At 38.9% G+C, this 17,702-nt stretch overlaps 1 protein-coding gene across 3 annotated transcripts in view; it reads left to right on the top strand.

The window, feature by feature from the left end:
* The first annotated feature begins 1,402 nt into the window (after window positions 1-1,402).
* per1a (period circadian clock 1a) overlaps window positions 1,403-17,702 on the top strand; it is a 31,252-nt gene continuing 14,952 nt past the window's right edge. Inside the window, exons 1-15 of one of the 3 annotated variants that reach the window (XM_051684637.1) lie at window positions 1,410-1,540; window positions 3,736-3,771; window positions 4,703-5,214; window positions 5,863-6,125; window positions 7,337-7,458; window positions 7,557-7,758; window positions 9,420-9,611; window positions 10,131-10,209; window positions 10,295-10,401; window positions 12,133-12,286; window positions 12,476-12,719; window positions 14,246-14,360; window positions 14,469-14,610; window positions 14,799-14,917; window positions 15,301-15,477. In XM_051684637.1, the coding sequence (XP_051540597.1) occupies window positions 4,892-5,214; window positions 5,863-6,125; window positions 7,337-7,458; window positions 7,557-7,758; window positions 9,420-9,611; window positions 10,131-10,209; window positions 10,295-10,401; window positions 12,133-12,286; window positions 12,476-12,719; window positions 14,246-14,360; window positions 14,469-14,610; window positions 14,799-14,917; window positions 15,301-15,477 (2,239 nt within the window). In that variant the 5' untranslated portion in view covers window positions 1,410-1,540; window positions 3,736-3,771; window positions 4,703-4,891. Of the gene's footprint in view, window positions 1,541-3,735; window positions 3,772-4,702; window positions 5,215-5,862; window positions 6,126-7,336; window positions 7,459-7,556; window positions 7,759-9,419; window positions 9,612-10,130; window positions 10,210-10,294; window positions 10,402-12,132; window positions 12,287-12,475; window positions 12,720-14,245; window positions 14,361-14,468; window positions 14,611-14,798; window positions 14,918-15,300; window positions 15,478-17,702 lie in introns of all 3 variants that reach the window. The other 2 variants (XM_051684639.1, XM_051684638.1) reach the window with 2 other exon arrangements.

Raw genomic sequence — 17,702 nt, forward strand, 5'->3', positions numbered from 1 at the left:
CAAGTAACAGGTAGGACATTTGTTAATAGCTTAATATTATAGTATATGGGTTCAATTTAATAGCTGTTTTGTCTGAAAATGTATTCTGCGTTTTATGGTTATTTCTCATTCACACTGACACGACAACAGTTCTGAGTGTGGTAGAATGTAATTAATGCATTGGCTTGCATACTGAATTACTTAATTGCAGGTGAAAACGTTCCATTGCATTTTGTGTGTACAGTGATCGCGATAGGAGAAAGGTGCCTCTTGTTGTTCCTTGCAGGGTACTCAGCCTTACAGGCTCCATACGGTTAGGATTACGGCGTTAGGGCATCTGCTGCCTCCCAAGAACAAACTGAGGCCCCTTTGTACAATGGGCAAAGTCATAGGGAGACACGTGGTTCTCTGATGCCCTCGTTGCGCGTGCATGATGTGTAAATCGTACGCCAAACCATCAGCATCCCTGGCCAAAAAATAATTTGCTCTCTAAAATCTTATGACAAGATGTCTGTCAATCATACTTTTATCCTTAATATCAATGTACTCTGAATTGAACAAACTGTCTGCATTAATTAAGACTTGTTACTAAATGTGTTAGAGTAGCCTTTTAACACTATTTCTACAAACAATATGAGCAGACAAGATCAGATAAGATTGTAGAGATAACTAATAATTAAGAAACAGTACCAGACTTTGGAAAACCATGTAAACACTATGTAAACACCATAACCATTGCTGTAGGCCTTCTATGTCACCCCCACAGTTCATTTTTGTAAGGAATCAGGGATGTCACGGTTGCAGTTACTTCAAACACTGACCACTCTTTATATTAATATTTTCTCTTTACTAATAAGTAGGTTAACTCGCTGTCTAGTTCCGGTTGTGACATTCTTAAAGGAATAGTTCACCCAAAAAAATTACAATTATCTCATTATTTACTCACCCTCATACCATCCTAGATGTGTATGACTTTCTTTCTTCAGCAGAACATAAACAAAGATTTTTAAATGAATATTTCAGTTCTGTAGGTCCATACAATGCAAGTGAACGGTGGCCAGAACTTGGATGTCCGTCTTGTACATGTCTATTTAGAAAAACAATGGAAAAACAGCGCAGACGGACATCAAAACGCGTTTGGTGTGAATGGTCCCTTTTGCGCCTCTACGGTAGTTAATACGGTTATAATAAGTTCGTTGTAGGGCTCGTCATTCACGTCTCTGTTCAGTGGGAAGTTCTGCTACAACGTGACAAATGGGCGTTGCTCATACAGGCCCCGCCCACATGTCCAATAAGAACATCGGTTTCAAGCATTGGGCGGGGTTTTATGAGTAGTAGGCGGAGATTTTGTCGGCTAGTAGCCAATGAGAGTGGTCTAGGGAGCTGGTTGGGAACACGTGAAATTTGTCCTGAAAGTTGAATGATGGTGATGTACACACACGGGTTGACATCGGTGGAACAGGGGAGATACAGTACAGAACTATTGTGCTTCAGAGGCGTTGGTTCGGATACATGGTCTGAAAAATCATCTTAAACTTCTCCGTGGATTTACATTTATAAGGTAAGGAAAGCTGTAGATTGTTATTATAGTTTTATTTAATGTGTTTATTGTCTTGCATCCTACGTATAAGTGGCTAACGAGTCATAAACTTGTCAAAGAAGGGCGTTTAACACTTAAATATTTAGTCTTTTTTATTATTATTATCATTACATTTTGACAGTACCATCTCTGATTATTGCTAACATCACTTGTTGTCAAATGAACCGGAGAGCATGCACTATTAAGATTCATTTTCAGGGTTGTGTATAAAAGTTGCATGATAATGATTTCATTATAATCCAGTACTGTTGTCTGTTTAAAGTGTGTATTGTGCATGAGTTTGGTAACTATCAAAAATCTGGCTTTGCTTTAGCAAATGTTTACATTATGTCAAACTCAGAGGGCTGACATTCATGATCTTTGTGACTGCTGGTCCTTTAAACACAGATGCTTTAAAGCGACAGTCCACCCAAAAATGAAAATCCTTTGATCATTTACTCACCCTCATGCCATCTTAGATGTGTATTACTTTCTTTCTTCTGCAGAACACAAATGAAGATTTGTAGAAGATTATTTCAGCTCTGTTGGTCCATTCAATGTAAGTGAATGGTGGCCAGAACTTTGAGGCTCAAAAAAGCACATTAAGGTAGCATAAAAGTAATCCATGTGACTCCAGTGGTTAAATCCATGTGTTCTGAAGCGATATGATAGGTGTGAGAAACAGATCAATATTTAAGTCCTTTTTTAAAGTAAATTCTTCTCCCTGCCCAGTATGTGGCAATATGCACAAATATTCTGAATCTCAAAAAACAAAAGAAGATGAATGTGGAAGTGAAAGTGGACACTAAAGCATGTCACTCACTGGACACGTCTGTCGGACAACATGGCGCGCTCTAAAATTCGAAACAATTGTCTATGAATGTACACGCACCGCCGCCGCCATGTTGATATGTTGACAGCGCCCACCTACAGCTCCGGAGGCTGCTCAAATTTCTGCCGTGCCACGGAGCGCAACTCGAATATTTTCCATTAAATTTGACCCAAATCATTATCAATGGACATAATATTTACTCTAGCCTTGTTTTATTTTTTTATCCCCTTTTCTCCCCAATTTAGGAATGCCCAATTCCCACTACTTAGTAGGTCCTCGTGGTGGCGCGGTTACTCAGTTCAGTTGCCTCCGCTTCTTAGACAGTCAATCCGCGCATCTTATCACGTGGCTCGCCGTGCATGACTTCACAGAGACTCCCAGCATGTGGAGGCTCATGCTACTCTCCGCGATCCACACACAACTTACCACGCACCCCATTGAGAGCAAGAACCACTAATCACGACCACGAGGATGTTACCCCATGACTCTACCCACCCTAGCAACTGGGCCAATTTGGTTGCTTAGGAGACCTGGCTGGAGTCACTCAGCACACCCTGGATTTGAACTCACGACTCCAGGGGTGGTAGTCAGCTTCAATACTCACTGAGTTACACAGGCCCCCGATGCCTTGTTCATTCTTTAAAAAGGGGAAAACCTTGTTAATGTTTGTGTGTACTGTCTGCCACGTTAAGTGCATTGACGTGCCGTCTCCTAGCCGTGGCGTGGCGCTTCTCGTCTGGTGTGCGACCACCTTAAGGGTGCTTCTCAATCAGAAGGCTACTACCTAGTTAGGCTGTTTACTTCCTAGACCAGTCCTCCTGAGGCTGTAGGCTAGGCTCCTTCTCAACATACATTACTAGAATGAGATGGTCTAGTAAGTGCGTGTGGCTACGTCATAAAGGTTTCCGCCTCCGTGGTCACGGCGCAAAAATTTTGAAGAGAGAACAAGCGGCATCAAAGATGACAGATCTGTCATCTTCAGTGCTGCTTGTTCTCCAAAAATTTTCGAAACGAGGCTGCCTTCCAAGGGTCCTCACAATTGAGATGGCCTTCGACGGTGCTTGATGAGGCAGCCGAGATATCCAGCTTAACTAGGCTGCAGCCTTACGATTGAGAAGCACCCTTATAGTAAAAAAAAGACTTAAACATTGATCTGTTTCTCATCCACACATATCATATCGCTTCTGAAGATATGTAAATTGAGTCATTGGAGTCGTATGGATTACTTTTATGCTGCCTTTATGAGCTTTTTGGAGCTTCAAAGTTTTGGTCACCATTCACTTGCATTACGAGGATCAACAGAGCTAAAATATTCTTCTAAATATAATTTTTTTGTGTTCTGCAGAAGAAAGAACTCATAGACATCTGGGATGACATGAAGGTGAGTAAATAATGAATTAAAATTTTTAGGTCAACTATCCCTTAAATCTATATCAGTCAGATCATAGTTAAGATACAGCTTTGGACTGTCTCAAAGATATTTAAAATATTATAACAAAATAAATTAAATTTTTAAATATTTATATGACTTATTATTAATTTAATAAATTCCTTTAATTTAATAAAGATATTTTTTAAAAGGTTTTCTAAAAGCCAATGCGTAATTCACAGAAGAAACTGAAACTTGTTAGGGTAAGAGAAAACGTAAAAAATGAAGGTCTGCAAAAAGATATTTAAAATATCTAGATTTTTTTAATTTTTTTTTTAATTTTTTTTATGAAATGTAATGACATTTCTAACTACTTGAATGAACATTAACTAATGACCTGATACACATATTATTTTTTAAGGGGTCCTTGTGTCAATTGAAAACCCCTGAATTTAACATATTTAGGTTATAATCGTTGATCAATAAACACAAGCCAGGTAAACTGATATATCTCAGTGTGAAGTATTAATCATTTCAGGAATGCACACCTATAGGACATTCAATATTTCTTTCCCTGACTGGAGATGCTATGCTGCTATTTTCTTTTCAGAAAACCGATATACTACTTATCACTTCTGACTGATACTTCCTGATGAATATGTTATTGGATGGAAGCCTAATTACCAATTAAAATGAAATTGAAACTACACTGAAAATTGTTCTATGGTTTTTAGGATACACAGTGGCAACTTTACATTATGATCCTCTGCATGCATGTTACATGTATTGAAATGGCTTCTTATCTCTTTATATCTCTCTGTGTGCTGAGATACCAAACCACAGAGATGTTCTTGGGATCTTAGTTTTGCAGATGTTAGTATCTTGTGCTGATGTTGCTTGGAAATGTTTACAAAAATGTTGTATCCTTTTTATGTCCCACCAGATACATTTCCTCAGTTTATGGACTATTAAGTGGATGAATCTACAACCAATGGGCTGTGAAATCTACGATTCTCTGTTTCTCTGCCCATGTTTCAGTGTAGCAGATATTTTTGTTTGCTTGATCCCTACTTAGTCAGACATTCTTTGCTTCTCATACAGATGTAGATATAGACAATTATTCAGCTTTATTATGAGTAATGACAACTTCCAAACACCTTTGAGCAGTGGCACTAGAACAGTGAAGGAAATAACACATGAAGATGAAGGGGCAAGCCAAAGGAATTCATCTGCCGGAATGAGTGACAGTTCACTAGACAATGACAGCCGTCTTGTCCGTCCCGGGCTGGACATCTCCACAGGGCCTCAGCCATCACACTCAGATGACACAGATGCCAACTCCAGTGGGAATGACTCATCTGAGAGGGAGAGTGAAGGGCACATGGGAAGGGAAGCTTCCACCTTCAGCTCTTGCAATAGAAAGGGTTCAACCACAGAGACTACAGAAAGCAAGAGGTAGCCACATGGAAATTTAAAATGAAATTTGTCATTTAAAGGGCCAGAAAAAAAGTTCACCCAAAAAACTAAGTTCTCAGTCATTATTTACTCACCCTTGTTGTTCCAAACCCATGTGACTTTAAAGGAGTTATCTAGCAGAACGTCCAAGTTGCTCTTTTCCACACAATAAAAGTTAATGGTGATCACAGATGTCCCTGGTCCCAATCCACTTTTATTGTTTGGAAAAGAGTAGCTTGGACATTCTGCTTATAGCTTCATATCAAATCTCTCCATTTGTGATGCATCTACAACTTACAGCATAGCTGTAAATAATACTCAAGATGGAATATAATAATAAAATAACACACAAAGAAAATGTTAGGCCCATTCACTTTCATTGCATCTGTTTTCCATACAATGAAAGTGAATGGTGACTGAGGATAACATTCTGCCTAACATCTCCATGGAAGAAAGAAAGTCATATTGGGTTTGGAACAGCATGAGGGTGAGTGCATGATGGCAGAATTTTCATTTTCGGGTGAACTAGCCCTTCAACTCAATACATAATCATGCTTCACAATCATGCTTCAATCAATGTAGACTTCAATTACATGTAATTGAATGTGCAGTTAGAATTGACTTTGGTATCTTCTATCTTCTTCTCAGCTCAAATGGAAACAGTCCCTCTCCACCTAGCAGCTTGGTGTCATATAGTCTTTTGAGTGGCAGCTCGGAGCAGGACCACCCAAACTCCCAACAACCCAACGGATGCAGCAGTGACCGGCTGGCCCGGTTACAGACTCAGCGAGAGATGCAGAAGGCCCTGCGTGAGCTTAAGATTCGCATGCCGGCATGGCGGTGCAGAAAGGGACGATCTAGCACTCTAGCTTCTCTGCAGTATGCACTTAGCTGTGTCAAACAAGTCCAGGGTGAGTTAAGTCCATTGAAACACAACAGTTTCTAAGGCTACATTGACAACCATATTTACTGTCAGGTGTAATTCTTAAATTGTCCTGTTCATACAGCAGCATACTGTCTAAAAGGTATGTTCTTGCCCTAAAAAAAAGCAAGATGTTGCGCTATGAATTTAACAGAACACAGGTGTCTCAATATGCATTTTTAACATTTAAAATTTGTTTTAACTTGACACGGCATCTAAAAAACGTAGCACTCCTGCACAATATGCTAACAAAACAGCGAGACAAGGCGCAGTGGTAAAGAAATGTCTGTCGAGCACATGTTTGCATAGGAAAAACAAGAACAGCCCCTAAAACAGGACTGACAGCCATATTCTGCTGCTGTGTGAATGTAGACTAAGAAGCAAAAATGAAATACATCATTTTTATTCCTTCTTACCAGCGGTCTAATTCTTACAGTAAACGTTTTTTCTAGACTCTAACAGAAACTTAAAGGAGTAGTTCACCCAAAAAATGAAAATTCTCTTATCATTTCCACACCATCATGCCATCCCAGATGTGGATGACTTTCTTTCTTCAGCAGAACACAAATAAAGATTTTTAGAAATATATCTCAGCTCTGAAGGTCCATACAATGCAAGTCAACAGGATCCAAAACTTTGAAGCTCAAAAATGCACATAAAGGTAGCATAAAAGTAATCCATACAACTCCACTGGTTAAATGTTTTCAGCAACAGATCAAAAGTCCTTTTTTACCATAAATCTCAACTTTAGCAGTTTTTCTTTTGTTTTTGGCAATTCACATTCTTCATGTATATCACCACCTAGAGGGCAGGGAGGAGATTAAAAAAAAGACTTGCATTTTGATCTGTTTCTTACACACACCTATCATATCACTTCAGAGGACATGGATAAAACCACTGGAGTTGTATGGATTACGTTTATGCTGCCTTTATGTGATTTTTGGAGCTTCAAAGTTTTGGTCACCATTCACTTGCATTGTGAGGACCAACAGAGCTGAGATATTCTTCTAAAAACCTTCATTTGTGTTCTGCAGAAGAAAGAACTTATACACATCTGAGATGGCATTGGGGTGAATAAATGATGAGATAATTTTCATTTTTGGCTGAACTATCCCTTTAAATTGCATTTCTCAAATTGAGTGTCTCCATGTTCTTGCATTTGTGCTTGCTAATGAATGGGTGTGATCTATTCTTTTGCAGCTAATCAAGAGTACTACCATCAGTGGAGTATTGAAGAGAGCCACGGGTGTTGTTTGGACCTGTCGTCATATACTATCGAAGAGCTCGACAACATTACATCAGAGAACACCCTTCAAAACACAGTATGACTGGACATACACATCAGGCTTTGAGTCTTCAGAAAAATATTTTTCAACAACACATGAATTCCATCCATTTTTCCCCCTCTCTTTCATCTTAGGACACGTTCTCTGTGGCAGTTTCATTCCTCTCTGGTAAAGTGGTATACATTTCATCCCAGGTGGGCTCTCTGCTGTGCTGCAAACCTGAGAGTCTGCAGGGGGCGCTGTTTTCTGAGCTGCTTGCGCCACAGGACGTCAGCACCTTTTACAGCAGCGCCGCTCCCTGCCGTCTGCCGCCATGGGCCTCCTGTACTGGAACCAGTAAGTGGGAGGTTTTTTTTTTACTGTGTAAACACCGTAAACAAAGAGAACTCTATGTAAATCAGTTACAGACTTATACTTGCCATAAATGGTATGAAACATGAAATTTGCTATTTGTTTTTTTACATTTTTGTACTTTTGATTGATGTTAATGTTAATCGGATTTTGTTTCAACCAGCCACGACCGTCAACAGCACACACATCAAGACATTTTGACGGACACTTGGTCCATGTACAAACTAGCAACAAGAAATATTTAAAACTTTAAAACTTTAGAAAGAGAAGTTGAATGCCTCATATTTTTATTTATTTATAAATATTTATCTTACAAGCTAGGGCTGGCTATTGATACAGATTTCCCAATTCAATTCCAATTCACAAGCTCTCAATTCGATCCAATTCCGATTTGGCTTCGATATCGATTCATATGGGTATATTTCTGTTATAATATCTGTTTTGCTTGCATATTAAATAAATTCTCTCTCAGCTAATGCTGTTCATTGTACAGCAGACCTTCTAACTAGGTACATTATGAAAATTTAATAAATATGATATTATATTGCATGTTTATTGTTCACATGCATAAGTTGTACTATTTACAAGTATTTAAATTGATTTGTTGAAGATGTGCTAAAACCTGGTACTGTCTCTTTAAGAAAACTGGCAGTTCTGTAAAGAGCATCTGTAAATGAGCGCATGTTAACGTGAGAGACTCAAACGGCTTTATCTCATCCGTGCTTTGCATGATTAGAATTAAATGTATATTCTTTGTTGTTTTTGGTCAATAACCGACCATAAAGAACAGAAAGGGTATTAAAAGAGACAATATTCAATGACAAATGGATTGCGTGGATCCCCAAACGTTTACTCTCAACACACAGTGAAAGGATCTCGTTGCTAAACTTCTCGTTGCTAAAGGATCTCCCACTATACTACACAATTACTGGTGAATGTAATCTGAAATTTTTAGTCGCATAGCGTGAAATTTGGTTGCAAATGCAAGCGATTTCCTCTCATTGTACTAGAGGGTTGCGCATAGAGTAAAAGATCGATCTTGGGATTTATGAATCAATATTGAGATAATTCAAATGAAGATGGGGATGCATTGGAAAATTGATAAATTTATCCAGTCCTAAACACCATCTGTAGCGGTTTTTATGTGGAGGTCAAATTGGCGCTTGATGCTTGCGTTGAGCGGTGCACTGATGCCCTGATACGAATCATAATAATATAATTTAATATAATAATTAATAATAATAATTATATAATAATTTTCTTTATTTTCACACATTATACATTTGCACATATACAGTGAAATTCTTCTTTTTCACATATCCCAGCTAGGCTGGGGTCAGAGTATAGGGTCAGCCATGATACAGTGCTCCTGGAGCAGATAGGGTCAAGGGCCTTGCTCAAGGGCCCAACAGTGGCATCTTGGTGGTGCTGGGGCTTGAACCCCCAACCATCTGATCAGTAACCCAGAGCCTTAACCGCTGAGCTACCACTGCCCCCAAATCATGTGAAAGCTCCTATATTCTCTATACTCAACTTCAAGCACACCTAGTTAGGAGTAATTCTTGAAAAAAGTGCAAATTTTGATAAGTGCCCAATCTGTCCAAAGCAAATCGGGTAAAATGAAAATGTGCTTGAAATGTGTGCAGCCTCACAGGTGGACTGTGCCAAGGAGAAGTCAATGTTTTGCCGGATTAGCAGAGGTAAAGACAGTGACGGAGAGGTGAAGTATCACCCCTTCAGACTTACACCATATCAGCTGACCCTGAGAGACTCCGACACGTCCCAGCCTGAGCCCTGCTGCCTCCTCATCGCAGAGAGAGTTCATTCCGGTTATGAGGGTAAGACAAGACAATGTTAGTGTCAAATACTTGGCATAAGTAAATGCATTTTTACAGGAAAAGAAGCATAAATAGAGTAAAATTCTAGCACTTTCAAAATCGGCGATTAATCGCCATTAACTATGAAAAATCATACGAATAATCGCGATTAAATATTTTAATCAAGTGACAGGATAAATATAAATAGATAATTTGTAGAATATATAGAATACATTCACAGAATACCTCTACCTAATTTTAGGGCTGTCAAAGTTAACACATTAACACTGTTACATAATTTTATATTATGGGTGTCATCCACACAAATTGATGAACCTAATATTTACACAGGCCTGTTATTTAGTCATCTTGGAACTGAATGTGTTAATTGAGGAAAATTATGACATTTATCAGAATCGATTGAGAAACCTATATTATAAAAGCCTAGTATTAACACTCATATAATCACCCATCACTTGCTTAGTTGTTGTTTCGATGTGTTCTTATCTGTGTTTCTGGTTTGTTTGTTTTCCATAACAGCACCCCGTATCCCAGCAGACAAGAGAATCTTCACCACCAGTCACACCCCCAACTGTCTCTTCCAGGAGGTTGATGAGAGGTTAGCACTTCTGCTTTAAGCTGTCTCACACTCTTAAAATACATGTTTCTTTAGTTGTATAATCCTCCTCCTCACTCATTTGCAGAGCTGTGCCTTTATTGGGTTACCTGCCACAGGACTTGGTCGGGAAACCAGTGCTGATTTACCTGCATCCACAGGACCGACTCCTCATGGTGGCCATACATAAGAAAAGTGAGTGGATTCTGGATGCATGCCAGGACTTGGTGATGAAAAGCTCTATATACACCAATCAGCCACAACATTAAAACCACCTGCCTAATATTGTGTAGGTCCCCCTCGTTGTGTGTGAAAATCCCAGGAGATCAGCAGTTACAGAAATACTCAAACCAGCCCGTCTGGCACCAACAATCATCAATGCGATTATCTAATCAGCCAATCGTGTGGCAGCAGTGCAGTGCATAAAATCATGCAAATACGGGTCAGGAGCTTCAGTTAATGTTCACATCAACCATCAGAATGGGGAAAAATGTGATTTCAGTGACCGTGGCATGATTGTTGGTGCCAGATGGGCTGATTTGAGTATTTCTGTAACTGCTGATCTCCTGGGATTTTCACACACAACATTCTCTAGAATTTACTCAGAATGATCCAAAAACAAAAAACATCCAGTGAGCGGCAGTTCTGTGGACGGAAATGACTTGTTGATGAGAGAGGTCAACAGAGAATGGCCAGACTGGTTTGAACTGACAAAGTCTACGGTAACTCAGATAACCGCTCTGTACAATTGTGGTGAGAAGAATATAATCTCTGAATGCTATTCTGAGATGTGGGTTGGCGCTGTTTTGGCAGCACGAGGGGGTCTTACACAATATTAGGCAGGTAGTTTTAATGTTGTGGCTGATTGGTGTGTGTGTGTGTGTGTGTGTGTGTGTGTATATATATATATATATATATATATATATATATATATATATATATATATATATATATATATATATATATATATGTATATATATTAATGCTGTTAATGATATTAATCGCATGATTTTTCGTAGTTAATGGTGATCAATCACAGATTTGTAAAGTGCTGAAATTTGACTATTTATACATCATTACATTTCACAGGGCAGTCTTGTGTTATCTCCACAGTGCATCTGGAAAGTATTCACAGCACTTCACTTTTTCCACATTTTGTTATGTTACAGCCTTATTCCAAAATGGATTAAATTAATTATTTTCCTTAAAATTCTACAAACAATACCCCATAATGACAACGAGAAAGAAGTTTGTTTGAAATCTTTGCAAATGTATTAAAAATAAAAAATGAAAAAAATCACATGGGGGGTTGACGATTTAATCGTATATCGCAATTATTTTTTTAAATAATTTTTACATATCGCCCAGCCTTACTTTGAACTCCTCATGATTAGCACTTGCAGAAAATGCCTTGTTTTGCTTTTAGCACTTGTACTGTTGACATAATGATACTTTATCCGAATAATCTGGTAAAACGGAAGTGCAAAGGGACACCAGAGAAGTTCTGATGCTTTACTCCAGCAGGTTGTGTAAATGTGGCTTATCACAAGAACTGTCGGGGTTTGTTTTGTACAAAAAATTATTATGTTTAAAAGGTCCTTTCTCCATCTCTGAATAAAATGTCAGAATCTAATGTCAGATTGGTAAATGCGTTAATCGTGTATAACATTTTAAATAAATTGCATGTATTAACGCATTCATTTCGACTAATTTGTATACAGTGTGCATGTGTGTATGTGTATGTGTGTGTGTGTGTGTGTGTGTGTGTGTATATATATATATATATATATATATATATATATATATATATATATATATCGCAAATACTGTATTTTATATATCGTCCACCCCTAAATCTGACACAATTCAAAAGGTGAATATTTACAGCAGATTTAATTAAACAAGTTGTCTTTCTCTCTCCATCAGTTCTCCAGTTTGCAGGGCAGCCATTTGAGCACTCTCCCCTCCGCATGCGTGCACGGAGCGGGGAATACCTGACCCTTGACACCAGCTGGTCTTCCTTCATCAACCCCTGGAGCAGGAAGGTGGCTTTTATAGTGGGACGCCACAAGGTTCGAACGTAAGTGGCTGCTCCGTTTTTCTCCTTTAGGTAAAAAGGCACATACTGTTGGAAATTATAGTAAAAATATAAATATATGAGAAACAACATTCTGTTATCAACTGAGTAACTGTTGACAGAATTTTCATTTTTGAGTGAACTATCCATTGAAGTAGTCTCACGAAGGTTGTCCTTCTTCATCCCCTGCAGGAGTCCCCTAAACGAGGATGTGTTCACTGCCCCAGAGGGTGGGGAGGTGAGGACCATGTCCCCAGAGGTGTTGCAGCTGAACGAACTGATCCACAGATTCCTGGTGCAGCCCATTCACAGCAGCAGTTCTCAGGGTTACAGCAGTCTGGGCAGCAGCGGCTCCCACGAGCATAAGCGAAGCGCTGCCTCCTCCTCTGAGAGTAACGGACATGCTTCAGAGGACCAGATCAAACCCAGGAAACCAGTGAGAGCATTAATGTTTATAGATCTACATAACCGCAAAATGTGTTTAAAATGATGTACACTCACATGAGATGAAGACTCTAGTCATATCAGTCTTAGAGCTGCTTTATTCTAAAAAAAAGGGTGGAGGTGCAGTGTGGAAATTCACAGCCAGTTGAATATTACTCGTTTTATCTCGATAATCTTCTGTAATTAAATGCTTTCGCTTGCTAAATAAATGAATCATGTCTGACAGAGAGTAGCACATTTTTTTTATTTTGTTTTCTCCCCAATTTGGAATGCCCAATTCCCAATGCGCTCTAAGTCCTCATGGTAGCGTAGTGACTCGCCTCAATCCGGGTGGCGGAGGACGAATCTCAGTTGCCTCCGCATCTGAGACCGTCAATCACGTGGCTTGTTGAGCGCGTTACTGCGGAGACGTAGTGCGTGTGGTGGCTTCATGCTATTCTCCGTGGCATCCACGCACAACTCAACACACGCCCCACTGAGAGCGAGAACCACATTATAGCGACCACGAGGAGGTTACCCCATGTGACTCTACCCTCCCTAGCAACCGGGCCAATTTGGTTGCTTAGGAGACCTGACTGGAGTCACTCAGCATGCCCTGGGATTTGAACTCGCAACTCCAAGTGTGGTAGTCAGCATCAATACTTGCTGAGCTACCCAGGCCTGAGAGTAGCAAATTTTTTATGTTGACACTGGTAACAAAGATCTTCTGTTTTTTTCATAATGGCGCGTCTACACCTCTAGGTGTCAGCGCAACATACGGTATTACTGATGACACCTTTTAAGGAATATTTCACTCAAAAATGAAAATTCTCTCATCATATACCCACCCTCATACCATCCCGGATGTGTATGACTTTGTCTTCTGCTTAACACAAACGAAGATTTTTAAAAGAAGATCTCAGCTCTGAACTTATTTAAAATGCAAGTCAACAGGGTCCAAAACTTTGAAGCTCAAAAATCACATAAAGGCAGCATGAAGGTTATCCTTACGCTCTCCAGTGGTTTAATCCATATCTTCAGAAGCGAAATGATAGGTGTGGGTGAGAAACAGATCAATATTTATGTCCTTTTTTACTATAAATCTCCAATTTCAAACAACCCTCCTTTTCTTTTTTTGTTTTTGATGATTCACATTCTTTGTGCATTTCACCACCTACTGGGCAGGGAGAAGAATTTATAGTAAAAAGGACATAATATACTGTTTCTCACCCACACATATCATATCGCATCAGAAGACATGGATTTAATCACTGGAGTCATATGGATTACTTTTTGTGCTACCTTCATGTGCTTTTTGGAGCTTCAAAGTTCTGGCCACCTTTCACTTGCATTGTATGGATCAACAGAGCTGAGATATTCTTCTAAAAATCTTAGTTTCTGTTTTGCAGAAGAAAGAAAGGCATGCACATCTGGGATGGCTTGAGGGTGAGTAAATGATGAGAGATTTTTCATTTTTGGGTGAACCATTCCTTTAAGAAATGTCGCAATGCATCAACCTTTAATTATTCCCTCCTTTAGATGACGTTTGAGCAGATTTGTCAAGATGTGCACATGGTGAAGGCCAGCGGACAACAGGTCTTCATCGACTCCCAAAACCGGCCTCCACCCACACCTCTCAAACAGGGCAGCTTAGGTAAACATTGCCAACATGTCAATAATATATCAGCTGACTATCTCTTTAGCCAGAGGTTACGGTCTTGTTATTGCATTTTAAGTGACACTATGGCTGTGATTTGTTTAGAAGCATTGGTAATGGCGGCAGACACAGCAGAGGCCTCTGCAACAGTAAGACTGGCAGGTTTAGCTCTGTCCAGTCCACCCAGGAAAGAGCTGCCCAACATTTATTCATACCAGCAGATCAACTGTCTAGACAGCATCATACGGTTAGTGTATCACCTGTGTGTTTGTCTGTACTATAGTGGGAATCAGTTTTATTTCTGTTATATGGTATTTCAAGTGCTTAATGAGTTACATTCAGAGTAAAGAAGAATATTGAAAGAAAAGTCTGTAAGTGGCTATTTGAGTGCAACATTGCATACAACTGTCTTATGTCTCTTGCTGTGTTCCTCAGATATCTGGAGAGCTTTAATGTCCCTGGCACATTGAAAAGGAAGTGTGGCTCATCATCCTGCACAACCTCTTCCACCTCTGATGATGACAAACAAAGGGAAGCAGCCGGAGCAACCGAAGGTCAGTTAAGGACAACTAAAGGATAGATGGTTATTTACACACTCCTTTCTTATTCCTTCCTAAAATTTTAAAAAGTCTTCTCAAGGTTTATTTGCAATATTAGTGCATAGTGAATAATGACTCCAGTCTGTCAAGCTCCAAAATGGACAAAAAACACCATAAAACCACAGTAAAAGTGATCGATACAACTCATGCACTCATTTCAAGTACATGTTTTTATTTTTAGGTGAACTAACTCTACATATTTAGAAAGTTAGGGACAGCGAAACAGACTCGTACAAGCAAACACTATCAGTATTCTAAAGTTGGTAAACGGCATTGATTAAAGTCTGTGTGTGTAATCTGTGTAAATGTACATAAATGTGCTCCACTCTTCCCTTTAGGCATAGCAGAGACTCTTGTTGTGACCGAGGGGTCAAAGGTCATCCCTGCAGCACCAGCACACCCCCTGACCCCTCTCGCTCTGCATTGTAAGGCCGAGAGTGTCGTCTCAGCCACTTCCCAGTGCAGTTTCAGTAGCACCATTGTGCACGTTGGGGACAAAAAGCCACCTGAATCAGGTCTGAATAATTTTTCCAGGCTAACTCTCTTTTCTATTGTACTGCAGTGGTTCTCAAATGGCTTTGCTTCAGGATCCAGATTTGACATTGTACATCAAGTGCTGACTCAGTACAGTACCAAAAATGTTTATCAGCCGTCTACATAGCGAGTAAATCACTCGCATACAGGGCCTTCAGTGCGATTCATGCCATTAAGAGAACACCGTTTCACAATGAATAAGAGACCCTATGCCTATGGACATCATACATCACAGCCAACTAATAATACCAATTAACATTTTTAAAACACGTCCACGCACGAAAGCCAAACCTTGAAACAACACTGAATGCTCAAGCAAGCCTAATTTTAACTGCATCATGACTGTTTTGTGAAATGAATGTCTCCCACACTGACATTCAAAAAACATATTTTTCCTATGAATCTACCAAGAAGGTATATAATACCTGGAAAACCTTTTCGCTATTTGCGATTTTAATTTTGCTTGCAATAAATTTCGTCAGGGTACACGATTACTTTTCAAAACTTGAACCGACACCGAACAGCCTAATTTACACTTTGAAAACTCCTGATGTTGCAATATCAGTGCAAAAAGGTCTTACCAATTTACATGAAGTGAAAATTAGTCATCCTTTCCTGTTTAATAAATGAAGTGCTCACACGGTCATGCAGAACATCTTGGGTTTTTAAATCCATAAGGATCTCCTTCTCGATGGCGATAGTGGCTATGTTTCCATCCAAGATTTTTTTTTTTTGCGACAAAATGTGTAGCGTATCAAAAAGTTTACCGATATAGCTGATGGAAACGCAAATTATCACTAAAATTTTACAAGTGTCGACATAATATTTGACTCTATGTCGATACTTTAAATGGTCACAAAAAACTGGTTTGGAAACACTTTTTGTTGAGAAAATTGATATTAACGCAAAAATGTAGTGTCACATGACAGAATTTACCCCAATCGTTAGCCTGTTAATCATGACAACGGTATGCATCCTTGAAAGCCAATTTATTGTATGTAAAGCATTACTCGCACTGTTATGGATTGGTCTTAACGGCATACCTACACAGATCCGATGCTGCAAACACATCTGCGTCATGACACTTCCAGGAGTGCTAACACAAATATCTCGTATCATGCACCTATCATCGACAAGTGCAAGGAGAACAAATGTTAATATTAATATTAATATTAATTTATTAATTTAATCGCAGTAGCCATCCGTTTACTTATTAAAGTTGCTTTTCCACACCATTCAAAATAATAGACGGCAGTCACGGAATTAGCCCACAACACAAAAAACATATAATTTCTGTGCACAAAGATGTTTTAAATAAAAAATAAAAATACACAATACTAGGAGAAAAGCTTCAGTGTGCTTTTTTGGAACACTAACATATAGCCCATTTCTATAAAATTATTGTTTAGCTTACTTTTGAAATGCCAGCAAAATTCCCTGTATTAAAATAAATAAATTTCCAAACAAAAATTGCCAAACGAAAGAATTATATTGTTAGGCCTATATAATTGCCTTTTCTTTACACAAACTTAAATTAGCCTTATCCTGTTCTGTAGACAAAAAAAGTCTACACTTTTTAAGACTATAAACTATCAGAACTATTTGTCCAATGCGGAGTTCACTTTCAGAAAACGAGCTTTTGAACCTTTTAAAACTTTTAAATATTTTAAATCTAACCCTCTTTACCTCGGATCGCATTTGCTGAGCTTCCTCAGAAAATGGCAATTGCATTATGACGTTAAAATTAATTTTAGATGATAATCAAGTTCAGTTTATCGTTAAAAGTTGCTGGACAAATATGCGGGACATAATGCAGTTGAGATGGCGATGCTTTAGATTAGATGATTGTTCAAAATAGCTTATTGAATATCAGGAATGTATCATGTGTAAACCCAGATATTACACTGCTTCAGTTTTTCTTTAATAGTTGTGCACACAGCATATACACATGGATGGATGGTCCTTATACTAAGACCGAAAGTTTCCCCCACTACTTGGTGCAGGTTGCCAGCTTGAACAGGGCCATGATGATTCGCTTTTGGGTTGGAACCGGTGACAACCTGTGATACGCACAACTTCAAGACCAATATTACAGTCCTATCAGAAGGGCATCTGCTCCCGATCCTTGTCTTCTGATTGCATTTATTTGTGAAAATGACTTAAATTATTTTCATCAAGATAAAATTGCCTCCTTTTCGATTAGAAT

Source organism: Myxocyprinus asiaticus, chromosome 42 (genome assembly GCF_019703515.2).
Source record: "Myxocyprinus asiaticus isolate MX2 ecotype Aquarium Trade chromosome 42, UBuf_Myxa_2, whole genome shotgun sequence".
In the NCBI taxonomy this organism is placed as follows: Eukaryota; Metazoa; Chordata; class Actinopteri; order Cypriniformes; family Catostomidae; genus Myxocyprinus; species Myxocyprinus asiaticus.